Genomic DNA, 24,671 nt, shown 5'->3' with positions numbered 1-24,671 from the left:
CGCACCGTCTTTGATTCGAAGTTTCGGGGACCCATGAAAATTCCCGCATCCCCCTATTTTTAGACTGGCTCGACTGTTCTCGGCACGGCCATAGCCATCTATCGGCGACGCGTCGTCTTTATGGTGCCGAGAGCGAGCCATCTCACAACCAAGTTTCCAAGTTTCTGGTACGAAACCCAACCAGAGTTTGGCGTGTTGTCAGCTTCGATGCAGTACTCAGCCTCAGGGACGTGGAATTTTCTTTTTATCCCCCGAGTGCTTGCAGAATGGCCGGAGTTTCGGATGGGAATATAAGCTGGATGTACTTACTGTATGAGGCTCAGCGTCTGACAGGTCGTAAGTAGCCCGAACTGTTATTGGGTTGTGGACAAGACAGATGTTTTCAATATCAATTTGAAGAGGTAATGCGAAGTGCTTCTGGTCATACTCGAAGACCTTAGATAGATATTCCCCAGACTTCTTTCTTTCTCTGTTTTATAGAAATAATATCACTTAGAAACAGCGCCACTCAGCCTCCCTAACCTCTGGCTGCGGGGCGTATTGTTAAAAGCTTTCTTAAGTGAAGCAATTGCATACAGACCTCCCCGGTTCCTATGCTGAAAGTGGACAATGAGGACAACACCCCTAGCTATCCTTCTGTTTTCACACCTCTACCGTAGCTTTCAAAAATCTGTGGGTGTTGGTAGCCGTCCACGAGCATTACCCAATAAGCAGAAAGACCCGGGAGACATTGAAGGATAAGAACAGCGACTGGAGAAGAGGAAGGGCAAAGAAGAAGTAGATTCTGCCCGCAAAGCATTCCTGGTGATGGCTACGGCGGGGGAGTGTAATACCAGGAGAGTTCTGCTTTACTCTGATGTACTGCGATGATCGACTTTTCATTGGCTTCTTATTTGACTTTGCAACGTCAAGCCAGGAAGTACTTAAGACAGTAGATACAAGGATCAAACAATCCAACAATCCAACAATCCACATTTCCATCCATCATCCATCGATTTCATATCCGGCATGCGCCTATCCACCCGAGACAGGTGTTCACCAGCCATCCAGAAATCGTAGATTCATCGCGCCTCCGATAGAGAATCCATCAGGAAAGAAAGAGTGGCCCCGAGCAATTCAAGGCACGCCCGGCTATTCCAACACGCCATATCCATCCGTTTTTCCCCGTTTCTTTTCTTCCACGATGACCAAACCCCGTACATTACTCAGACCCTGTTCACTTCCGTCGCACTCCAATAAAATTGACAGAAAAGGCAAAAAGAAAGGGGGAAACAGTGTCCGGGGTATCCGATCCTAGTAATCAAGTTATGAAAAACAAAAGGCAGGGAAAAAGGTATCAACCAGAGCGTCCTGCTTCTCAACTCCGGAACTTCCAAATGAGAAGGCAGAAAAGCAGATTAGTTTGGCGTTTGGAACACGTCAAAACTGTCAGAAAAATCATGTGCCTTTCATCGAATGTCATTGTTTAGACGGTTCGGTCTGTCCCAGAGGTTGTGCCTCGGTGGGTCGCTCTGGGTTCAACCGTTCTGGATTCTCTTCCCTCCTGAGATCCATGCTCTTTCCTCTGCTCGCAAGATGATCAGTTGAAGCTGGGGGACTCTTGGTTCGTTCTTTCTCGGCTTCCTTCTCCTCACGCTTCTCTCGCATCTTGCTTTTAATCCAGCCCAGTGGGCCTCTCTTCTCCTCGCCAGCTGGACCACCACCCTCGTTGCTTGATTGTCCAAGAGTAGATTCTGGATCGGTAGGTCTAGAGTCGATGGTGAAACTCTTTCTTTGGCGCGCTGAGCTACCAACAGAACTTGTACTAGTTCCTGCACCATTATCCGATCCCAGGGCCTTGTGCGGGCTGAGAGTATGCCCATGGAAATCTTCTCTTCGCCGAGATAATCTCCACCTCGACCGCTTCTCTCTCTGTTCCACAGCAGCTGTAGAGTCATCGATGTGGTCAAGATCCGATTGCTCGAAGGATGAGCGCGAGCGTAGAGACGACACCGGCGAAGCTTTCCCCTTTTTCAATGTATGATCTAATGATTGATGAGGATCTTCAGGTTTTGTTGGCAAAGGCTGAGACGGCTCGGCACGAGGGGTGTCTGTCGCGACTGGTGGAGCATCAGTGATTGAAGGCACAGGACTAGCAGAACGGATGGTATCCAATGGTGGATGCTCCATCACATCCTGTCTATCGCGAGTTGGACGAGGCCCGGGGGAAATGGAGTTCGACCGTGGGGCATGGAGAGAGTTGGTCGAGCTTTGAGCACTTGGATTCGAGCTGAGCATACGCTTCTTCCTCAACTTATTTGGGGGTCGCTTGTCGCTATCCACAGTTGGTGATCTTTGAAAGAAACTTGCGACGTTTCGTTCTTTGGAAGGCGTAACGACTTCAGGTTGCTTCTCAGGCTGGTCTCCGAGTAATCTCTCTTGACTAGTCACAGTCGATCCAGCATGCGATGATGGGGCCAAGCTCGATATACCAACTGTAGGAGGGGCAACACCGGGTGAGGGCGAGACCCCCCGTTCTGATGCGGGTGCTAGAGGAGATGGGTCTCTAGGAGCAAGCGATTGAGAGGAGACACGAGCCCCTACTGGTGATGGTGACCCAGAGGACTTGTGCATTCGGCCTTGAGGCATTCCAGGGGATTTCTTGGAAGGCACAGTGTTACTTCGATGAACACCTCCACTTGTGCCCATTGGCAATGAGCCTGCGTAGGTTGGGGTAGCTGGGCTTGGAGCACCATTTGATTGTCTGGATTGTCGTGAAGACACGGACACATTCCTTCGTAATCCACTAAACCTTCGTGTACTATCCCCACTCACACTCGCATTCGAAGCAGATCTCCCAAGACCGAATCTTGGCTTGCCAGGAGTGATTGGGGTGTTTGAAGGAGGAGTACCACCGCTCTGAACTTCTTGCACTGTCTTCTCATCTGCAGCCGTGCCTCTCATCCCAATCAAGAAATGGTCCTGGTTCTCAATCAAGAATATCAGAACATCTTGACTAAGACGGTATTCGAGTGGCGACATGTCATGTTGTGGGTGCGACAACATGCCAGGTTGGAAAATTGCCGCCAAATTTTGCGAGTTCATCCGGTTTTCGTCCGATTTTGATGCAAAGACAGCTAGTAAATCTAGAATGTATAAGAGCAACTGGCGATTGAGAGGAGGTAGTTCAGTGATCAACTGCTGATATGTGGCAATTGCTTTGTCGACGTCGAAGTCATCGTCTAATTGAGGCCCTTCATTATCGTTGACGGGCTGTTTTATGTGACCTCGTAAGGGATCCCGAAACCGTTCATATAAATCTAGCGGGACAATAGGTTCCGGAAGCAGATTCAGGTACCTTCGTAAGACGTTCGCTGCGTCATGAACAGTGTAGCCAGCCCAGTCTAGCCCCTTCCCGTAACGTTCAGGCGAATCGAATATGGTCTTGAGTTCCTTGATCCGTTTCTCAGAACCGCTCAAGCGGAAAATCCCCTCGACGTTGGTAGCTTTGCAGCAAGTTAGTGTATGTTCCCCGCCATAACATCAACATCAACACGTACCCTTCTCTTTCAGATACACGCCGCACTTTGCAACAACAATCGGTACGTATCCATAGATATAGCTTTTCCCTTCTGCATCGACGAGTGAGATGGCGACGTTTGCGTAACCTATACTCTCACGTAGGGGGACCCCGAAGATGCCCGTAGGATGGTCGGCTGTTTTCATTGTCTGCTTAGCACTCTCTTCTGAAAATCTTGAACTGAAAATATTGTTACAGATGTAGCAAAGAGATCTCCTCTTGGGGGTAGAAAGGATCCCAGCTCTCAGTGGAGCATTTGGGTCACTATCATGGTCAGCAATAGAGGTGCTGCTTTGATCAAACCTTTCTTCCTCAATGGCCGAGAAGCGCTGCTTAGCGTCGGCTATAATTGATGATCTCTTTTGCCTGAGTTGCTCCTGGTTACTGCCTCCTCTCAAGTTACTACTTGAGTGTCGTCCGGAGCTGGAACGCAAGAGGTTCCGAGTATTGAAAGCTGGAAAGGAAAGGCGCCTCTGACTTTTCCGCTGTGACAAAGATGCTTGACTTGCTTCTTCAACTGGCAGTCCATCTATGACAGGTGCAGTGTCGTTCATGATGCTTTCCCGAAAGAAGGACGCACGAGCTTTTGGCAATCTTGACATGCTTTGGTCGGAGAGGCTGTATTGCCTTGATGCGCTAGATGATTGACACCTATAAGAGGGGAATTTACCATGTGTTTCATTGCTCTTTGCCGGAGGTCTAAAGCCTTTCCACCATGATTTCAAGCTCTGTTTCGTCGGAGGAGATGTCGCCTGGGATACGGCTTGGGATGTGCTAGGTACGGGAGCTGGCTGGGGGTTTGCAAAGGGTTGCTGCACGGAGGACGGGTTTGAATGGCTGGAAGTCATGTCGAAAACGGCAGTGAGCTGGTGGCCTATATGAACGATGAATAGGCTGCCCAGTGATAGGACCTCTGCTGAGGCCCGACTTGCCCGGACAGGTCAGATCTGGCCGGCCGGCAGACTGTGGGGTCGAGATTCGGCTCCAAACTCCAGTGTCAGTCACCAAAGACGCGTCCGGAGTTGCCCTGGGAGTTGTTGGTAACCTGGCAGATGTTAATGTGCATGCGACAGCGAGCACAAGGCCCTGGGGAGGAGTTGTAAGGCGTCTCGTGGAGTGGATGGGGGGGAATTGCTGGCGGCGCAGCGCGGGCGACGCCACCGGGACTGGGGGAAGCAAGATCGCAGCGGAAAGCGGACGATTGGAAGGGATGAGAGGTGGAACAACAGGTGTTTTGAATGATGCAGCGAGTGCTTGAACAAGAGAGTCGCGTTCGACGCGACAAAGACTGATGGTCGTTGCCAATGCTTTTGGGGGACGCCTTGTGGGCTCGATCCCAAGGGTTGGAGTTGGGAATTGACCTCGCTGTGGCGCTAAGCCGTTCCCGCGCTAGTGCAGAGGGCGATAGACAAGTGCCTTCGCCTGCTGACCTGAGACTGAGCGAGAACTCTACCGTGCCAAGGTATTTTGGTATTTTGGTATTTTGGTATTTTTGCAACTGCAGGGATGATTCCATCTGCCTGTGTTTGCCCCGTCTTTGTATGTTGGATTAGCAACAAGAGACCTCTGCACATGTTACATCTACGGTTGATCATAGGTACCTATATCTGGATGCAACCCCCTTCCCCCTTGATTGTTCCCTTGCTCCTATAGCACGTCGTAGTTCCAGACCTCACATTCTTCAAGCGAAGCGAGACATTTCCCCGTACATAATAGTAGCATACTAGATCGGTCTCCTATGGCAATGGTTTGGAAACTACTATATATAGCTTTACCGTTCTTGAAGGCCCATCGGCAGCCGTCCTTTTGGCCTACCGTACACACAAATGATGCTCCTCTCCAACCAAAGGATATCGTACCAGGAATTGCACATCCGGGTTCCGATTGAATAACTAAGCATGTCAGAGCCTCCCAGAATTGCCCCTCAAACCTCTTAAGATCGACGTGGTCGGTGGAAAAGAAGGTTGGCTCCGATGAAAACGCTAACGCTAACGTCTCGGCTGGGTCTGGCGCCTTACGGACAAGGCATCACCGGCAACCATGACCAAATTTCTGTATCTGTAGAGCAACTCAAGGACTCGACCATCAGCCTCACTTGAATTGACCACACAACACCATTAAAAGGGCCCTATTGTTCAAGCTGAATTTTCCCTGAAATTTACACTCTCTACCCACGACCCAAACCTTCCCGATAAAATCAGTCAAGATGGACGGGTGGGCAGCTCTCCCAGAAGCTTCACGGAGCTCTTCAGCTAATCCATCGACAGGCTCACAAATGCCGAACAGAGAGAGTTTCAATCTCGCATGGAGCGAAAGCAGATGAAGGAGTTTATGGGCGTAGGTTGATTTCTTTAATACACTGGAAAATATCAAGGCAGGTGGAGATGGGCCGAACAGAAAGGATTCTTGCATGCTCTGCCAAAGCAGCTTGCCGGTGCAGGCATCAAGTTGCATCAGTTTGTCTTCTGTGGCTACAAGCACTAGAGAGATCTATCCTTTCCTTAGCTCTTTGGTGGCTAATTACCTTGAGCACTTTCCCCGGGACTCATTTGCAATTCTTGCCTTTCCACTACACTTGCCATCGTCACTAACTATCCATCTCAACAGATGTTCTCCAACCTCGTATCTCACTGCTTCGATTCCTGCATCGATGACTTCACCACCAAGTCGCTAGTTCAGCGCGAGACTGGCTGTGTTTCTCGATGTGTACAGAAGTTCATGGCGGGTAGTGAGAGGATCGGCCAGAGATTCCAAGAACAACAAGCTCAGATGATGAACCAACCCCCTCCAGGCAGTCGATAAACATCTACAGGTTGGATGAAGGAGAACACGGGGGGATAGCTGGAGGCAATATTTGTACGATAGTGGGCAAGTACTTGGATGGAGAGGACACTTCTTGTATGGTACTCGTAGGGGGAATAATCTGTTCATGACCCCATCTAAAACATGGCATGCAGATATGTATAGATATTACTTCTGAATGAGACCACATTCAGCTCTTGCAAGATCTAGGAATAGAGAACGACCGTGAGTTTTCATTCTAGATCTAGGGTTGGTTGAGCGTTTCTTTCTTCAATCGACGACAGTCGCTTAAACCCATCCTCAACAGCAGGCTTTGTTACATGTGGACACCGGGATATTATAGTGCAATCAAGTATTCAACATAGAAAATTACGCTCACGCCCCGAGTCCCAGGTCCAAAGCTACATTCACATTTATCGGAAACCAGGCTTCGGCTTTTCCCTCACTGGTGTATCCAGTGCGGGGATGTCCATGTGACTACTGCTATGCAGTATGCATCGCAGGCACAAGCGTTCTTGGCGTCTGCTTCTTCAAGGAGTCTTGATAATAATGAAGAAGGCTGCGACGAGGTCCCCAGCAACTGGGCGTAAGGCGGGCTTGAAACTCCTGAGCTTTCAACATCATCAACTACGAACACTCCTCCAATTTGTTCTTATTTACCAATCTAGTTGTGACTTATAACCAGCCAACCTCAGAGTCGCTACAGAGAAGTTTTACACCAGAAATGCGAGAAACATTTCAGCTTAGCATTTACCTTATTCTCAAGAAGATCCTCTACACCTTATACTCTTCAAGTCCAGGAAAATGTAGAATCCTTCCCAATCCCTAGCAAAACTTCTGAACTTCCTTAAACTCCGGAGGTGTACCTGACAACAAAGCCAAGCCCAGAAAATTGCAACTCATGGCATACGTATTGCCGTCGTCCATACTGGCCAAGCTGTCCTGCTTCGCGTGATATACTGATGGTTTATCATGATATCTCACAGCTGAGATTACTTGGATTTAGAGACTATCTCACTGAAACTCAAGCCGAGAACTTTCAACCGGTGGAAAATGGATGGTGATCACGGTTTGTTCTTACGTTGCCTACCTTACCTTAAACAATGATTTCCGCCTTTCTGGAAAGATGCTGCAAAGCTATCTCTCGCACTGAAACTATCAGTGCATCGAGCAATCTTTAAAACAAGAACATAGCGGAATCAAGCCTATTTTGATTTCAATCATTCTACATGGCCGCAATTCTCTCCTTATCCCCTAAGTAAATGTCGCATCATCTGATTTGAGCTATTTGATATGGTGTTTTGTTTAGCCTTTAGGAAGGCAATACTAGGAAAATCACTCGGATCCTTTCTAATAACACAAACAAGCCCTAGGTAAACAAGAGATCTATGAAATCGAAGACATGGATAAAATCAAAAAGGAAACAAGTATTACGTCAAACACTTTACCACCATAACATCATTCAATCCTATCTATCACAGCTCTCCAAGCTCTTTTAACTGCTGCTTGTTAATTCTGAATTACATACCTTACTCTGTAAATACCCACAATTGCATAAGATATCAGTAAGAAGTCCCAATCCCTTCTCCCCTTCTATAAAATAAGTCCGGGTATGAAGAAACCGGGGAAAAGCGCACAAGATAGATATAAAAGCAACACCCTCATCTTACATAGTCTTCCTTCCCCCACATTTCCTACCTATCTATATCAACCCTCCACGAACCCACCACCCCAACCCCAAGCTTCCAGGTCCCGGAACTTAATAGGATTTCTTTTAGAACTCCATCTTATAGTGGGAAAGCTATATAAAGATCACGGTTCCTGAACTCTCAGGGAGACGGGTCCTAAGTTTAGGGGGGGTGGGTCGCTAGTGGTTTAGGGGCATGACCGGTAAATCCGCAGGACCGCACAATATTTAGCTCTGCACTACGCCAAGCGAAGAGGATATAAGTAAGAGTGGTTTTCGCTGGTAGAGGATCGCTATATGCTAGCTAGTTCCCGGCCTTGGATGTAGTCTTTATGTTCCTGGATGGAAAGAAAGTGTTAAGTTTCCTGACTAGGGAAACCCATGGATGCTGAGATATAACTCCTCTTGGGTATAAGACGAGTTGCTTACCTGTAGCTCTAGAAGTAGACGGTTTAAACATAGGTACTTAGGATTTCTTAAGAGGGTATCTGGATGCCTTGCACCCAATCATCAATTGAGGATCTGATCTAAATATCTAACCCCTTAACACAAAGCCAAAGTACTACGGGGACGATAACATTATCATTCCCACCCGTAAGCACCGCCTCGGTCAAGCTCGCTACGCCCGCCGCAACACCCGCTTTCCACGCCGTCATCACCCATGAATCATCGTTATTAGCAGGCCATCCGCCAATTCGAAGCCACGCCTTTGCAAGCCCCAACGCCAGTCCCACGGCAGTAGCAAACGCTATGCTGCCTTCAATGCTTTTGCCGCCGCGCCAGAGCCATTTCCGCCGCCCATACCGGCGCCCGATTAGTGAGGCTGCCGCGTCGCCCATACCAACGCATATAACTCCCGAGACCATGCTGACTTCGCGAGTTGGGACCTCCCAGCCGGCAAGGTAGTTCTGACCGATCCGTGGGAGAGAGCCGAGGGATAGCCAGAGTGGGATGGCGCAGCCGATGAGAAGGAAAATATGTGATATTACAACAGGGCCCTTGAGGTCTCGTCCATCTACGTAAGGAGTGAGGAAATACGCCAAGGATTTGGAGAGAGGAGGGAGTTGTGATGCTCGGAAGAGGTCAAGGAGAAGGAATATTGAGAGCACTAGACTTAGTGCCAATGCTGCAAATGTTGGATCCACGTATGTGGCCGGGAGAAGCATAGCTACCATCATGAAATGAAAGACTTTGCGGCGGGTATCGACCTCGTAGATCGTTGAGAGACGGAAGACAATCGCGAGGCCTACAATAATAATTGCTAGCCAGTATCCGCTGATTATCAATCGAGTGTTGGCTTCTCCGAAAGACGCATGTCTGAGGTGTTCGACCCACCCTAGATGACAGGATTCCTCGTTCTCTAAGCCACTGCGAGCGGGGAGACATATCCATCGTTGAAGGTTGGCGGTGACAACCTCCATCCTGAACCACGAGATATCACCAAGGAGATAGCCAAGAGCCCATCCTATAGGTTCATTTTCCTGCAGCGCAAATTTTTGGATATAGTCTCTGATGCCCACAAAGATGATGACCAGAACCCAGGCATATACGTATCCTGCATAGAGCCATTTTCTTACAGTTGCCTGGGATTGCGTAAGGTGGAAGAACGATTGAATGCTGGATGAGGTTGATCTCTTTTTTCGACCGGAGGGTGTATTTTGGCTTGACCTCGCTGGCAAATTGGTCATAGTTGGTAGCGTATGCCGTCTTTGAGTCCATGAAAAGCTACCGCCGGGAGGATTATCAATGGCCGATATTGCACCATTCTCAAAAACTTCATTCTCTCCACGACCAATGTCTTTGGTTGACAGCCGGCGGGCACTTGATATGTGCTGCTGTCGTGAGGCTTCCAGCACATCTTCCTCATCACTTGAATCGCTTACAGCTACGTTCCTCGCAAAGAGAGAGGCTCCAAACCTGCCGAACGACAGGCACTTTCGTGCGCGTAAAGGCTTAGATGAGTTCCTTGTCCGTCTGAAGCGCCACTTTGGTACTCTTGCCAAAGCTACACCCCATCGAAGTACATGCACACAAGTGACCAGAACTCCAAGTCCACCGCCCCAAAGCAGTGCCTTCAGAATGACCGCTTGCGGTGAAGATGCCAATAGCAGCAGGTCTATCAACGCGATTGAGAGGAGTTGTAACTCTGCAGGGAGGAGGCTGGTCGTTGTCAGGTAGTGTAAAGTTACACATAGTGCTTGATGCAAGGGCGGTATTAACACTAAGACTTCGGGGTCTAACTTAATTAACTGTTGGTTACGTGCAGCTCTGATGCTGGCAGTATCGGCAGTCTCGGCGGCGAAAAGGGGCAAGCAAGAAAATGCCCAGTGAAGAGTATTAGAGCCATCAAGTCCCCCAATCGATGGTATCAGCTCCCTGGGAAGTGAAGATAATGATAGAATGATGCCTGGCAGAAAGCCGGTGGGATTCTTGACGAAGAGCAGCATTGATACAAGTATGGTGATGGCAGGAGGATACAAGAGAGGGGCAGGATCGAAGCCTGCTGGAATTGCCAATGGCAGTGGTCGTTTCCATGGTCGTTCAGGGTTTATATGGCGTAACAACCGTAGGGGATATACAGCTAGGAGGAAAGTTATGACGAGGATTTGGCATATCAGTTCTGGATCAGTTAGATCAGTTTACAAGGGGAAAGCCTTAGACTTACCTCTCTTCCATAACAAGAGGAGCTCTCTGGTTTCTGGATTGAAACATAGAATCGATCCAACAAAAACCAGTATGCCACCTTCAATTACCCTCCTCACAATCTCGGCCTTCTGCTTCTGTCGAAATGCTTCCACCACTCTCCACACATCCTCCTCTGTCAGAGAGTCATATGATATGCTCGTTTTCCTTGAACCGCCTATCACTTCATCTATTATCGCCGGTGTTAACAGAGGGCTCGACGTGTCAGACACAGACCCGTCTAGACCCCTCAATCCCTTGTGCGGTCGTAGCTTCGGCGCGGGTAGTCCTTTCAAGCAATGTTCATCATCTGCCTCGGTGCCACTATCACTGTTCGTCGATTCACGTTGTCTTTCTGGCGACCGCCTCTGTCCATCATGTTCCTCATCATCGGTATTTTGTGTGGAGCGTAACGGCGACCGGGTAGGAGGTGCATTAGGGCCAAATCTCTCGGAGGCATGGGATAGTTCAAATTTCTGCTTGTGGTATGGATGGGGTGATCTTGATAGACGTCTTAGGGCATCTTCTCGTAGGGATTGAGCGTGCGATAAGGATTGTGGTGGCTGCTCGGGCATCGCGGGCGGACGCCTAGGAAGTGGTAAAGCACCAGAGTTCCAAGTGGATCATGGCTTTGCGCCGAATAGGGATCTAGGGTAGGCCTGGATTGACAAATTGATTTAAAGCACGTTGCAAATTTGCGGATTTGAAAAGTCGTGGAAACATGAAGCTGTATTACTTAGGTAGGTGGAGTGTATAAACATCATTCACATGCAAACACGGCTTAGTGAAAGGCAACGTACCCCATATTCCTGCGGGCCGCCCGGGAATGTTTGAAGTCGGTGAAACTTTAATCCGTAGAAGAGAGAGAATGCAAGTCAGATTCCTTCTTTTCTCAAGGACACAATCAATGCATTTTGAGAAAGGTCGTTATCGCTACTGGAGTTAAATCACTGGATAGGTTTTAATTGTTAAACAATGGGTGGTTGGATAATTATTCCACAAAGTTCCAGTAACTGATGCTTAGCAAGCCCCAGATTTGGAGCAGGCGGGCCAGGACTATGAAGGGATTGGATAATACACTTCAACTGATCAGGAAGGATAATTATGAAGATGAATGCCTGTTCTAAAGGTAATGTTTATTGTTCCCGTTAGCTCCAGCCCTCGAGAGGCGTCTTAAAATGGCGTTGAATGTCATAACCACGGAAACCTGCTCTGGCAGCAGAAATTTGCCACAGCAAATGAGATCCCGCATATCATGATCACTATAGCACGTAAATATGACCGACTAGCCAGTTGGTGAATGGTATCTAGCGGTTGATTAACCGTGACGAATGTAATTGTGTGAATGAAGAGAGAAGAAGCTTGAACTGCGGTTGAGATTTTCTATTTAACCTAGCCCCAGTTAGAGTATAGCGTGGATGACTAACAATGGACCTTCGCCAAATCAATTTTCTCTGCAAATTTCTTTATAAAAAGCTCGACGACCTTCACTTGCTCTCATCATTCATCCAAGGACGGATCCAACCATCGCCATATGCGCTTGTTCCTATGTCCGACGCCAATGGGCCTCCAGTCCAACCATCCTTTGGTTCATCCAGGACAATATCATTGTGAGCTTTGGATCATATAAGCACGACAGGGCGGGTGTATCAGCCTCTTCATCGTGTGCCTACTGTTACAAATTCCGGTATCGATGATTTGATTTCCTTATTTTCCTTGTTATGATTAGTACAGAAACCACATATTGCCTACCTCCTGCGCCTCTTAATGGACTTGAGCGTCACTTATTTCAATATCGTTCGTGGGATAAAGAACCAACGGCCTAGACAGCCAGTCCCATCCACCCTGCTGGCGCAAATTAAATGCGCCAGGAGGACTAATCAGGACAAACAATTCACATATATTTTAATCCTTCATACTGGGAAGGACGTTCGAGGCTAGAGGGAATAGATTTTTTTTGAACTCCATGCTACTGAAATCAGGAACCAGTCCCACTCGTGTTACATATAATCCCATGCATACGATGTTAACAGTCTCAAACTCCATCGCTCTTCTGCAATATGCACCGATCAAGGGTACAGCGCAGGATTTGACCATCAATATCAATGCAGGTTTGAAATGAACGTCCAATAAGGAACTCGCTGCCAAATACTCCGTCTTCATCCTTGGCCTTTGATATCCTTCACCTCTATCGGGCCATTTGAGGGACATGGCGACTGCAAAGCTCCCTGATCTGGTATCTATTCTATTACTACCTAGGTAGTTATGGGCTTTTCAAGATCGGGATCAGACTTACTACAGTTGCAGGCCGCACCATGCAGTGCTCGAAGCACCCTTCAGTCCATTGATCCAGGTCGATATTATCCCCAGCTTCGATGGTTCGAGATATATTGCAATCCTCCTGCTCTCGCACCACTATCCCATTATCTTTGAAAGCGGTACATCTGGCGCAACAATCTCTTGAACTGGTCACCCATGTCTGGCATAGAAATGGAGCTCCTGGTGAGAAACGGAGATAGATGTTGGCGCTCTCCAGAGACTCAACCTTCCCCAATACCGAATCCGTCACGGCTATGGTTTGCAGGCTTACGTGGCAGGCCTCATCCGAAAAGAGCAGCTTTACAGAGACGGTCGGAAGACCCACGATTATCTCATAAGCGCGATTGGACAAGATTTAGGTTGCGGCTTGTATACTTCTGTATTGATTGCTGGATTACATATTCCCCTCAACACCAACGATCTCTCCTTTCCCCGTTCACTCCAATTCTCCAAAAAGTACAAAGCAGCCAAATCCAAAACCGTCATCCGACAAAACCTATCCGAACGCCCGGTTTGCAGCACTGCTCTGATAATCGATTTCGGGTTCGCAGCCCCCCGAACTCCACCTCCCAAAGCGCGCTCGCCTGTCAAGCAACCAATAGCTTCAGAAAACGCCCAAAGGGTGAGATCTGGCCGTTCGCCCAAGCATCCGCCTACCGTCAATTTCACCATTTGGAAGATCCTGCGGTTTAATCACGGAGTGGTTTTCCAACATCGGCGCTTGACCATGCCGTCGACTCGGACCAATCTCAAGGGTAAGACTTCCGCAGCTCGGCACTGCAATTCCTTCGGATCCATTGTATGGGGTGATCCTTGGCCAATCGCCTGCAATCTAGGACAGGGGAGAATCTTCAACATAAAACCGGTTATCAATCTATCCGGTCTTGAATAACAGGTTCCTGGTGAAAGACAAACAAACGTGCTACACTTCCTCTGTTCATGGTGACGGAAGATGCACAGAAAACCAGCTTCATATGGCAAAGCCAAAATTCTGGCAAAAGCCAGGCACAAGAAATGAAGTCGATAAGTCACAACTTGTAGGCGTCATATCAAGGACGAGAACGGTATCGGCTCCGTTCTTGAATCTTGTTCTCAGTTGCAACGTACAATCGGTCCAAAAATGTCATTGCTTCGGAGTCGCGTAACAGCTTGGCAACCTGGATTCCAGCTGATATGAGCTGAAGGATGTTTCTGTCGTCCTTCAGGGGGCGGGACTGATGGGCAGCAGCGTGGCGCATCTCCAAAGAGTTCTCCAGAATCGTTATGAACTGTTTGATTTGACCATTGTACAACACTCGGGCCGGTATGCGACGCTTGGTGGCCAAGCGCTTCAGGAGGTATACCCACTCCGTCCATTCTCGGTCCTGAGGTCGCTCAACGGGTCTCAAATCGCCCGATAAAGGCACCGGGAATTGATACTTAGCAATAAAGTCAAAAGCGCATTGAGACAAACGATCATTGACTTGAGTGAGGACACTATCCTGCTCATGAACCACCAGATTGGTTGGCAGATGTGGCAAGTCCCTTTCTTGCTGAGCAATTTTTTCCGCAGGGGGCCGTTGTAAAAGCTGATGTGGTCCATCAAATTCATCCCTGTTGGAAGCGCGTCTTTGTTGGACAGAGCTCTTTCTATCACCTTTGAATTTGCTAATAGGCCGACTTGAGGCTTCAAGCTGAAAATCCGTTGGACATGGGGAAGCAGCATAATCATCCATGTATGTGTCTGGTGACACTCTGCCAATTTGGGATCCCCAATTTGTGCCATGGTTGGTGTGAGAACCATAGCTTGGTCCAGCCGTTCCGTAAATGGCAGAGGTTGATCCGATATTATAGCCACCTAAGGAGTACATAGATTCGGAGCGAATGATAGATGCCGAGGTGGTAGGTGGCATCGGGATTGGACTACTGTACGATGAAGTGGTCATCTCCGTGGGATAAGAGGCGCTTCGGATTTGACGTTCAGTGACTTTTATATGAAGTTGGGATACGAATAACCTTACCTTGAAGTAGGGTAGTACGGACTGTCGTATTCCGCACGACTAACATCTATGTAAGCAGCGCTTTTCTGTGGTCAGCTTGCAGTATGATCCAGGATTATCAGTTTGACCCGTACCTTCTGGAGGGATCCAGGCTTCCATTAGGTATTGCTCGGCCATATGGAGATTCCGGCTGGATGTAAAGGCTCCTTCTTGATGCCATCATTTCGAAATCAAAAACCCACCAGCAGCACGAATGAGAAGAGACAGATATACTAAGAAAACACCGACTGGAAAGTCCTTCAGCGGATCTGTGCTGGCAATGATTCCTGGGAAATCCAAATACGGGAGATGTCCACCTTGGGTCCACGGTGATAAGATAGATGATCCTGTCCTTCCGGAATATGGGCCGAGATAGAAGCGGTGAGTGCAGACCGGCTGGTCAAAGAATAACTTCTTGCTTGAGAGTATCGATGCGATATGCCCTGAGAGCGAGAAGTGAAGCTAATTTATAGAATCGCGAGTAAGACTCCCGCTGTCCCTGAAGCTATAGACACGAGCATGAAGAACCCTAATCTATGGAGCGGCCCCAGGTACTACCGGGTTGGTGAGGCAAATCTTGACGCAATGTGCTTGACTGTCCGGGAAAATGGATGGGAACTTTGTCACAGTACTAAGGGAGGGCGCGATATGCAAGAGAAAGAGAGAAAACTTGTCAAGCTCATGAGAGAGTGTACTCGGTGTTTGAGGATCTTCGCGCCTGTGTCTTTTCTAGACAACACTGCGACAACGCAATGCAGCAGGATACGCCCTGCTCGGCTCGGCGGCGCGACCAAAAGCTCCAAGGACTGCCCTCAAAGATCGGATAAAATCGCTCCATTGCAGAGGTTCTAGACACAGTAGGACAAGAGCATTTGTGGCTCCTTTCGGGCATCATTGGGCAATGCATCGTGGTGCAGCTGTGACCAGACTCGGGTTGCAGCCCAAGGGTCTGTCGGCGCTGTGACATGTAGCGTGGCACGCTCAGGATGTATCTCCAGGTAAAAAATGGCATGTGTGATACAAGGAAGCACCTTGGAAGGACAGATATCCATTGGTGAAGTGGGTGGCGGGACGCCCGAGTGTCTGGGTGGATTCTTGGGGTCATCGGGATCATTGGGGTCATTGGGCAGAGACAGCTGTGGTCGAAGCCCAATCCGTGCATTCGATGCGTGGATGCCCGGCGACCTACCGCGACATACTGGAGCTGGGCGGCATGCTATTAGTACGCTGTCGATATTGAAGGGCTTAGGGCAGAGATGGGCGAAGATAATCGCGCGAGACCTTGAGTCTGTTGAGGTTCCATAACATAAGATGGCGGTCAGCCAGCCGACCCCGGGGAAGTGGGGGGTTCCATCGGTTCGGAGAATTGCAGGGCCCAATGGGCCAACGGATGCTTCTCTTTTCCAACGACAAGTCACGAAGACTTCTCACGAATAAGCATCTCTACGCCCGATGGGAGTTCGATTGCCAACTGTGGAGGTGACTGCCCGCCTCACATGTATTCCGTACAGCGACCGTGCCGTACACAGTGTCAAGCTTCTGAGCCTCCAAAAGCCTCACGTCGGGATGGCTTGGCTGTACCACCTGAACATATTCTGAATGGATCAAAATCAAGATCCTTCACTTTAGCTGGATAGTGACGCGGTGGCGCCTGAGTTCCTCATCGCCCAAGTAGAACACGAAAAGCTTTGCCTCAGCGGCGATATTGAAAGCGGAGGCTTGGACGACCATGTGATCAGCGGATGTGTTAAACCTGCCCAATCTCAGAAAACAATATCAGGAGTTCAACAAGGAGGGATACCGCAGGGAACGGAATACGAGATATGCATAGGAAGCGTTGGAGAGGGTCAGGTTGCCTACCGTTCACTGTCTCCATCTCGAATGATCACGACACATACAGCAGTTGATCTCTTGTACTTTAATTAAAGTACAAGCATATTCCTGCTCGTGTCTTGATTGGCATCTCAGTGGTTAGGACCTCTTCTTGCAGTCACAGCTGCAAGCAGCCTCAACCACTCGAGCAGGTATGTCGAGGTTTGGTGATCTCATCCCATTCATACACATTCTGTTGCCCTTCCCCTCACCTGACTAGTAGAGATGATCGAGATGACCTTGAATACTTCTCTTATAGGTGCCAACTCATCAATCATGGACCCAAGATGGTCGCTCGCGTCTCACCAAAAGCAGTCGCAACCCACCGGATCTCCAAGTATCTCACATCGCTGGCTGCGGTTTTCGGGAGCGTCAGGTTCAGAGTACTCCCAGCACTGCTTGTACTTGATCAACAAATGAACCTCGATGAACAATGAACCTCACACATCGGGAGCAGCGTGACAATGGAGTGGGCCTCGTGGTCAATAGTGAAGACGGAGGCGAGGACTGGTAACCTGCATTCGGGACGTTGGTTTCACCTGGCAAGGAGAAGTCTCCGCTGATACAGACTGGTTGCACCCTCAGAATTGACCCACCGAAGTCAAAAGCTCCTCAGTGGTAGCATTATTAGCACACCATGCCTCCATCGGCTGCACCAGCCATGCGAGGATGGATGAATGATGCAAGAATTGTCTACAAAAGACTTGATGCATGGTATGTTGATACTGATTCCATATCCCAGAGGGAGATACGGCCACCTTCTGCTTCGTGATGAGTTGCCTTGCAAAGTTTGTAGCCATCCCAGGCTTTGGCCAACGTTCGGTCCAGACATGACAAGATCCGAGGTGGTGAAGTTGACAACCCTGGCACAGCACAGTCGAGCACTACTTACAAGCACTTAGGGGGTGTGATGGTAGTACCAAATGTAACTGTCGTTGAGGTCTGCACCTACAGATGCGACTTTTCCTTCACAGTACCCGACAAACTGTTAATGATTGACATCGAACACCTGTTTACGCTCTCTAAACGACACCAAGGAGTCCATACTTCCGGGCTCCCACCAACTGTCACTCTCGTTTCCCTACCTGACGAAAGTTCGTAGAGCTGTCTAGGCGGCGCAGGAGTATGGGCCCAACTACCCAGGCCCGATTCCGCGATGCGTCAATGTTCTCTTCGAATGCCTTGATATGGGGCCGAATAACCCACGGGCCGAATAACCCACTGACATCTTCCCAATTCTGCGATTTGGGGCCATGGTCCCTGGAAGAAAGCGGCTGTCGTCAGACTCAGTGAAATAATAATTTCCACGGATCTGATGATGTCATTCCGAGGGCACGAGTTCAACATTGGGGACGCTTACATCTGTAACCAGAAAAATAATGTAGGAGGTCAGGGAGCCTAGATGAGAAATACAAGGACGAAGGAGGTAGGATGGAATCGCTTCAAGGAAGTATGCTTGGCTCGGCCTGTTATTTCGTACAAGGAAATAATGCTGAGGAAATGAATGGCAGAGGTGCTTCTGATATTCGTCTCTCTGGTAGGTAATGAGGCTGAATCCTGCCCGGTTATCGAAACGGGATGAATAATTGATGGCAGAACGTTCCGCGTTTTGTCAATCATGTTTTCAGACCCTTGAATTTCACTTCTTGGGGATTTTGATTTCCCAATATATAAACTCAAGTTCAGAATTCAACATCTCACGGGATTCAAGGGAACCAAGTATATCAAACCCAAAGATTCCTAAATCTTTCTTGATTCGGTCAATAACTATATTCAGCTTGGCATAATTAGACTTCCAGATATGCCATCGAACCCATCTCAAACCCTAACCCAGCCATGTTTTAGGCCCTGAACTATCAAATTAAAGCTAAGCCCGGCGTACCTATAGGCTGCTCTTTCCCGTCTTCTAGTTAAGGTTCATCTAGTTAAGGTTCGTTTAGCCTTGAGCTTGAGTTTGGAACCGAATAGGGAAGGACCAAATGTCGAAGTTTCAGTATCCTATGTCACCCTTGGGGACTCTTCCCTTCCCGACTTTTCAACGCATGCTAGAAAAAGGTCCAACTCCCCCGCAGCATCAGTCATTGCATCTTTAGTATTCTCAAGCATTTCTATCGTTCACCATGGCGGTTCAGGCGCCGCAGGAAGATACACTTAGATTCCAGTCGACATCCAAGTCGGTACCCAACCTCCGTCAGCTATCGAAGAAAGAGCGGTTCGATTTCTACTCTGAACTGATAGAACAGCGGCATATTATTTTCATCACCCGTCCGCCCTATAGTCAGGGCAAATTTACCCAAGTATGGGAGGACTACGCCGAATATCGTGCGGAATTGAAAGAGTGGTTCACAGCTTTTGGGAAGAAGAAGGGTCTATACCCGGTCTACAGCCATGGGATAGTCAACAAAAGAACGACCATTATCCATGTCTTCAACGTTGATGTCTTTTATCCGCCCCATAGCGATGCCCAGATGAGAACGTTTCATTGTTGGCAGCAGGAGATGGCATCGACAGCTTTCACTACAAATCAACAGCGAGCTGCTCTTGCTAACGGCGTTACACTCTCGAGGCTTCAGATCGTCCCCAAGCCAGAGGGACCTCCTCTCAAACCGTGGCGTGCGGTGCCTTTCGAATACCCACTCAAGACCGAGGAGCCTACTCTTCCTGTATACAGTCAGTTCAATAGATCTCGGCGACCTCTTAGACGAACATGGGTAAATCAGGATGGACCAGCACAGCGTCAGACAAAGGTTACCATGCGCCACGACCACCCTACTCGCCCACAGTCAAGGAACTCACCAGGCTCTCCGCGACCTCGTAAAACGTCTTCGCCAACCAAAGCCCCTCAACGTCCAGCTTGGCCTGGAGCTGCTCATAGGAGGGCATATGATAAGCGGAGGGAGTCACCTGTTCCAAGGCAGGAGAGAAGAATTACTCATGAGGGTCAAAATGGGCTCAGACCGGCGACTCAGAATCCCTGGGGTCCCTTCCAAGCTGCGGCGTCTCCCGCCCCAATGAGACCTCCGAGGATGTGAATTAGGTGGTTCTTCTGCTCTTTATCATCGGCGAGTAAAGGAAGGTTACTGGTTTCTGGTGCTCTGGAGTTGGGGACTTGCCCCTTGCATGTTTCGGAAGTTTGAACTTACTGCTGGCGTCTCTCGTTTCCTGCATGTCGAAGAATCGATATTGCTGTGCGTGGATTGGTCTTAGTTCGGTCTCTTACTATCACTCTCTGATGGTACCAGTAGATAGAACTAATTGACCCCGAATTCCACCTATCCCGTGTCCCGCAAAATGTTGTATGACCTAGTGAAGTCTTTTCAATTCCTGGATTTGAGAGTTCACAACAGAATGATCGAAGCACAAGAGTAGCACACCCCTCCTCAAAGCATCCATCCTCCCCACCCCCACACCTAGCTCTACATATTCATACCAATCAACCAAGCAATCAGGTCCGAATCCTTCGGCAACTCCGGATAATCCATGGCAATCACACCATACCTCGTCTTGAACTCCCAGGCGTAGTTCCGCCGCACGTTATGATTCATGCCAGGGACGAACTTTCCTATGATCTCGCTGTGCGCGCCGACTGCGATCCAGCGACTCTCTGCAATCTCGCCCTTCTCCACCGGATCCCCTACCGCGCTGGAGAAATTAAGGAACCCTGTAGAGAAACATCGGGGGGTTAGCGTTTATTGCTTGAGAGAAAGAGAGAAACAGAGGGGGGGATGGAATAGGAGGGATAGGACGCACACTGCTCAGGCGGGCCCATGGCTGCTTTTCCCAACATGTTACTGACGAAGTTGAATTTGCTCTTGATGAGATCAGCGAGAGGCATAATGTCCGAGTATTGCCATTTATCTTGGAGCGTCAACGTCACTCCGTCGGGCGTGCGCAGCGTGAATTCCGGATTGTCGTTTAGCCAGCCGCTGAGATCGATACCGATGCGCTCGGAGATGGCGAGGCTGGGGTCGGAATGGTATCTGCGGAGGAGGACGGCCTTGCCGCGAGCGTCGCCGAGAGTTACGGTTGTCCTAGAGGTGATCCAGCGGGGCTCGCCGGTGCTGTAGGGAGGGGTGTTTTCGATGTGCTGTTTTACTGCGTTGTAGAAGAGAGAGGGCGGGTCTTGGCCGGATACGTCGTCGTTGTTGATGGAGATTAGGACGGTGTCGGTGGGATTTCCGTCTTTCGAGAGGAAGGTGAAGATGTCGTGCATTACTTTGTCTAGTTTTAGGTACATGGGGAGGTTGATTGGGATACCGCCGTGGTACATGTAGAGATGGCCATTCGAGTGGACGCGGCAACGCAGATCTAGGAATCTGATACCGGCTTCCATCTGCTTGGTTATTGACAAGTACTGCGTCCGCACAAAAGGGATGTTTGATTCTGCGCAGCTGTCATGGGTACCGGGAATTGTCATATTGGATAACAGGGTATCATCCGGGATATCCTTCATCCAGGAGCTCAATGAATAGTTCAAAAGCGACCTGGAGTACCACCTCAGATCCTTTGTCTCCGTGTTGGAGTTGAAGATACAGTTGATACGCCCATTCAATATCGCCAGTTGGGGAGGATCTGCTGAGGTCTGGCCTGCCACCGCTTCCTGTGGTAACCACTTACCATCTTTATACTCAGCAATATAAATCACATGAGAAGTATCATCGGGCCCGTTTTCTTGGAAAGCCAGAAAGGCACTGTCACCGTACGACGTTGCTGAGATACCAGCTGCCGACTTTCCCTCGCTAACATCATCGCAAGAGTTCCAGACGTCTTCGGGAGAACTGTATGCAAAGCCTAGAATCTCTCGATTTTCGTCGTTCGAAGAGCACAATACGTGCAAAGTACCATTCAAAACAAACATAGCTGGAATACCCCTGACCTGACTGATGCCACCCATCTCCTGTGGCATGGACCAGACAGCAGTATCATTGTGAGGATTGAGGGTCCATAAGGAGTAATACAAAGTTGTATTCTGTATGAACACCAGGAAGAGCTTGTTATGAAAGGCGACGAGAGCAGGAGTACCACCGGTTGAAAATCCCGCTGCTGTGTCCAGAAGAGTGGTAGCTGACCAGACCTGGTTGGCGTCATCGAAGATATAATGAGCGATGTCTCCAGAGTCTCGCACTACCAGAGCGTGTAGCATTCCTAAGAGCTCGGCCATGACCGGAACACCTTGATCTGGGAATTGTGTTCGCTGTCCAAAGGTATTGTTGTTGCCGACAGCATAGTAGAGATCTTTCGAAGGGTCACTCCATAGACACCAGAGTTCCCCTCGGTGGGTTGCTACAGCCGGTACAGCTAGAGTCTGGCCATTTGGGGCTGGTTGTACATACCCATGGCTATTCTCTCCGCTGGTGACCCAAGACATTACTGTGTAATAGGTGAGTTATACCTAAACCATCCAGTGCGTAGGACCTGGAGATGGCACCAGCTTATACCTTTTCTAATCCGATCAACTCCTGAAGTCCAAATCACGTGACTTTCAGCAGTCGAGCTTTCTATGAGAGAACAACTCACGTATACGCAGCACTAGCTGTGACAAGCAAGAAGTAGCAGTAATAGACACTAATAATAGAGAAGTAACAGTAAAGAGCAATTGAGCATCGATAAGCTGAGCAAAGATGAGGAGTGAACTGCGCGAGGAGGAGTGCCAAGATTTTTAACGGGCCTTAGCGCTCACCTAAGATGAAACGGAACGAGCCGCCGGGTCCGAAGTTGTCACGTGATATTGCTCTGAGACGCTTCTTGATAGAAGATGAGTGCTGACAGAAAGATATTATAATTAAAGTTTCTGAGCAATTGGATATCAGATGGTTTAGAAAGGATCTTGAACAAGTATAACTCACATATTATTGTTCGAACATACCATACCTTACCTACCTTACCTCCTTTTTGCTTGGACGAAGAAAGCATCATTTCAAGGGCTATCTTACCACTCAATCAGTCCAAGTCACTCATCCTGCACCTATACTTGAAAATTCTTGATAGGTTCTTCATAGCTAGGAGGTGGCTCATCCGAACTTCTGTTTTCCAGCTTATTCCCCTTGTTCCTCTCCATTTCTTTCAGGTGGATACTGAGCATCATGCTCTGGCTTACCTTTGTTTTCACCGTCCCCCAACTCCAACTTGCTATTAAACTCTGGATCCGTTGCGATTCAGTTTCCCGTTTCCGAGCGTTGTTCAAGAGTTATCATCCTCATCGTCCTTAACTGAAGGGATGCTACCTGCTTTGTTGTCCTTGGATTTTTCAGACACCGTCTCCGGCGATTGGTCAGTCTCATCGATGGCATCTGCCCGTCTACCTGTCTCCTCTGTTACGGCTCCAGAAGCTCCCTCTTGAACCCCTGCCTTCGTTTTATTTTGTGCTTCTTCCCTCGCCTTATCCTCCGCTTTCTGCTTCTGTTCAAAATCCCACAAGAATTTCGGCCCAAGTCGTTCATCCGCTTCATCAGCATCCTCTTCGTCGAGGTCGGGTGGTATATTCAAAGGTCTATGTGCCGCTCTTGCCCAGAACATACGGGACTTCGGACTGATTTTGTTGGCACCAGCAACGGCATTATAGAACGCAAGGGCCTCCTCCTCTAGACCGAGAACACGAAGAGACCGGATGATTCGTGTAATACGGAGGTGGTTGTGGTTAAATCCTGTGTGCCAGTGTCGGGAATGTTTGGGAAAATTAGGACCAGGGCAAACCTATGCGACAATGTATTAATGTTTGGATTTCCCGAGTGGTAATGAGCACTTGACTACTTGCCTCCAACTTGCCATTGGCGTCTCTCTGAAGCTGAAATCCATAGAACCACATTATCCGTTCGAAAGAGTCTCTCATCCTACCCCTCAACTCCATGCGCGTGCGAAAAGCTTCAAAGACCTCTTTGTCAATGATTGGCGCGGGGTCATTGAATGCAGACTTCTCTGGTAGAGGAAACAGGGTTTGGATATAGTCGTGGCATGATTCGAGTCTGCTGGCTGGCCATTGCAAAATCTCTGCTAGGCTTCGTCCTTTAATGTCTTTGCCAGTACCATCGTAGAAAGCGATAAGAGAGACAGGTGAGCGTCTGCGTAAGTTGAAGTAGCCTTGCTCCATTTTCGAAGACGAGCGGCTTTTGGTTGGTGAGTTGGGACTAGGCGAACGCCTGCGCTTTTGTCATTAATTGGACAAAGAACAGATACAACAAAGAAGTACAGGCCAAATAGAAAACTCACCTTCGTTTGGACATTGTCTTTGATGGTTTGGCAAACTACGGAGGCGGGAGGGTCGCAAGGCTGCGTCACTGCGGCCGTCCCTAGCACGTGACGGGTGAGTGTCAGCCTTGTCCACAACCGCTTCTGAGGGGGATCTCTGATAGGTCAAGGCCATGAAGGGATATTTACAGTTATCCACAGGAAAATGCGGATGCGAATCTCTTCACCGCCTGCCTGCCTGACTCGCCTGGGAGGGTCTGGTGGATTGCAGCCATTTTCCCGAGGCTGGTAACAAGGTGTTGTTGTCGGAGGTCCGTAGCATCGATATTAGGTAAGCCGTATCTTATGCCTGAGGCAATCTAAGCACCTGAAGCTCAACACCCAAACCCCACCTATATCACAGTACAGTATCACTATCTGCATGGAGTAGGTAGTTACCTCCCTCACTCTACATGGGTGGGATGCCCTATCAATCTTCCGCCCTATCTCTCTTGATAATCGATACAGTATCTGTTTGCTTTCTGCGTTTCTTCATGTCGCGGAGCAT

At 48.9% G+C, this 24,671-nt stretch overlaps 8 protein-coding genes across 8 annotated transcripts; 2 read left to right on the top strand and 6 right to left on the bottom strand.

The window, feature by feature from the left end:
• Positions 1 to 1,210: 1,210 nt before the first annotated feature.
• Positions 1,211 to 4,889, bottom strand: M430DRAFT_114482 (hypothetical protein). Its single transcript, XM_024861558.1, has 3 exons — positions 4,230 to 4,889; positions 3,540 to 3,695; positions 1,211 to 3,485 (listed from the first exon to the last, which is right to left on the bottom strand). The coding sequence occupies exons 1-3, from the start codon at positions 4,405 to 4,407 to the stop codon at positions 1,459 to 1,461; spliced, it is 2,361 nt and encodes a 786-aa protein (XP_024723677.1). The 5' UTR covers positions 4,408 to 4,889; the 3' UTR covers positions 1,211 to 1,458.
• A 732-nt stretch (positions 4,890 to 5,621) lies between these two features.
• Positions 5,622 to 6,361, top strand: M430DRAFT_133225 (hypothetical protein; the record flags this gene model as incomplete). Its single annotated transcript, XM_024862287.1, has 3 exons — positions 5,622 to 5,773; positions 5,827 to 5,896; positions 6,167 to 6,361. Exons 1-3 carry the CDS (start codon positions 5,766 to 5,768, stop codon positions 6,359 to 6,361), a joined length of 273 nt encoding a protein of 90 aa, XP_024723676.1. The 5' UTR covers positions 5,622 to 5,765.
• Positions 6,362 to 8,526: 2,165 nt separating this feature from the next.
• Positions 8,527 to 11,470, bottom strand: M430DRAFT_114476 (hypothetical protein). Its single transcript, XM_024861557.1, has 2 exons — positions 10,714 to 11,470; positions 8,527 to 10,668 (listed from the first exon to the last, which is right to left on the bottom strand). Exons 1-2 carry the CDS (start codon positions 11,303 to 11,305, stop codon positions 8,576 to 8,578), a joined length of 2,685 nt encoding a protein of 894 aa, XP_024723675.1. The 5' UTR covers positions 11,306 to 11,470; the 3' UTR covers positions 8,527 to 8,575.
• A 2,549-nt stretch (positions 11,471 to 14,019) lies between these two features.
• On the bottom strand, positions 14,020 to 15,498 carry M430DRAFT_198040 (hypothetical protein). The gene is made up of 3 exons (XM_024864157.1): positions 15,163 to 15,498; positions 15,050 to 15,109; positions 14,020 to 14,993 (listed from the first exon to the last, which is right to left on the bottom strand). Exons 1-3 carry the CDS (start codon positions 15,249 to 15,251, stop codon positions 14,099 to 14,101), a joined length of 1,044 nt encoding a protein of 347 aa, XP_024723674.1. The 5' UTR covers positions 15,252 to 15,498; the 3' UTR covers positions 14,020 to 14,098.
• M430DRAFT_198039 (hypothetical protein) lies at positions 15,499 to 16,310 on the bottom strand. Its single transcript, XM_024864156.1, has one exon. The coding sequence runs from the start codon at positions 16,227 to 16,229 to the stop codon at positions 15,747 to 15,749; it is 483 nt and encodes a 160-aa protein (XP_024723673.1). The 5' UTR covers positions 16,230 to 16,310; the 3' UTR covers positions 15,499 to 15,746.
• A 2,694-nt stretch (positions 16,311 to 19,004) lies between these two features.
• Positions 19,005 to 20,153, top strand: M430DRAFT_32914 (hypothetical protein). Its single transcript, XM_024866255.1, has one exon. It carries the CDS (start codon positions 19,060 to 19,062, stop codon positions 19,969 to 19,971), a length of 912 nt encoding a protein of 303 aa, XP_024723672.1. The 5' UTR covers positions 19,005 to 19,059; the 3' UTR covers positions 19,972 to 20,153.
• A 202-nt stretch (positions 20,154 to 20,355) lies between these two features.
• On the bottom strand, positions 20,356 to 22,307 carry M430DRAFT_15810 (hypothetical protein; the record flags this gene model as incomplete). The annotated part of the gene is made up of 2 exons (XM_024863331.1): positions 20,356 to 20,600; positions 20,690 to 22,307. 2 exons carry the CDS (start codon positions 22,305 to 22,307, stop codon positions 20,356 to 20,358), a joined length of 1,863 nt encoding a protein of 620 aa, XP_024723671.1.
• A 615-nt stretch (positions 22,308 to 22,922) lies between these two features.
• Positions 22,923 to 24,376, bottom strand: M430DRAFT_32913 (hypothetical protein). Its single transcript, XM_024866254.1, has 4 exons — positions 24,314 to 24,376; positions 24,146 to 24,225; positions 23,694 to 24,075; positions 22,923 to 23,632 (listed from the first exon to the last, which is right to left on the bottom strand). The coding sequence occupies exons 2-4, from the start codon at positions 24,157 to 24,159 to the stop codon at positions 23,120 to 23,122; spliced, it is 909 nt and encodes a 302-aa protein (XP_024723670.1). The 5' UTR covers positions 24,160 to 24,225; positions 24,314 to 24,376; the 3' UTR covers positions 22,923 to 23,119.
• Between the last annotated feature and the right edge of the window lie 295 nt (positions 24,377 to 24,671).

Source organism: Amorphotheca resinae, assembly GCF_003019875.1.
Source record: "Amorphotheca resinae ATCC 22711 unplaced genomic scaffold M430scaffold_2, whole genome shotgun sequence".
Classification (NCBI taxonomy): Eukaryota; Fungi; Ascomycota; class Leotiomycetes; order Helotiales; family Amorphothecaceae; genus Amorphotheca; species Amorphotheca resinae.
The sequence above is the reverse complement of the archived record's forward strand: the minus strand, read 5'-3'. Positions and strand labels throughout refer to the sequence as shown.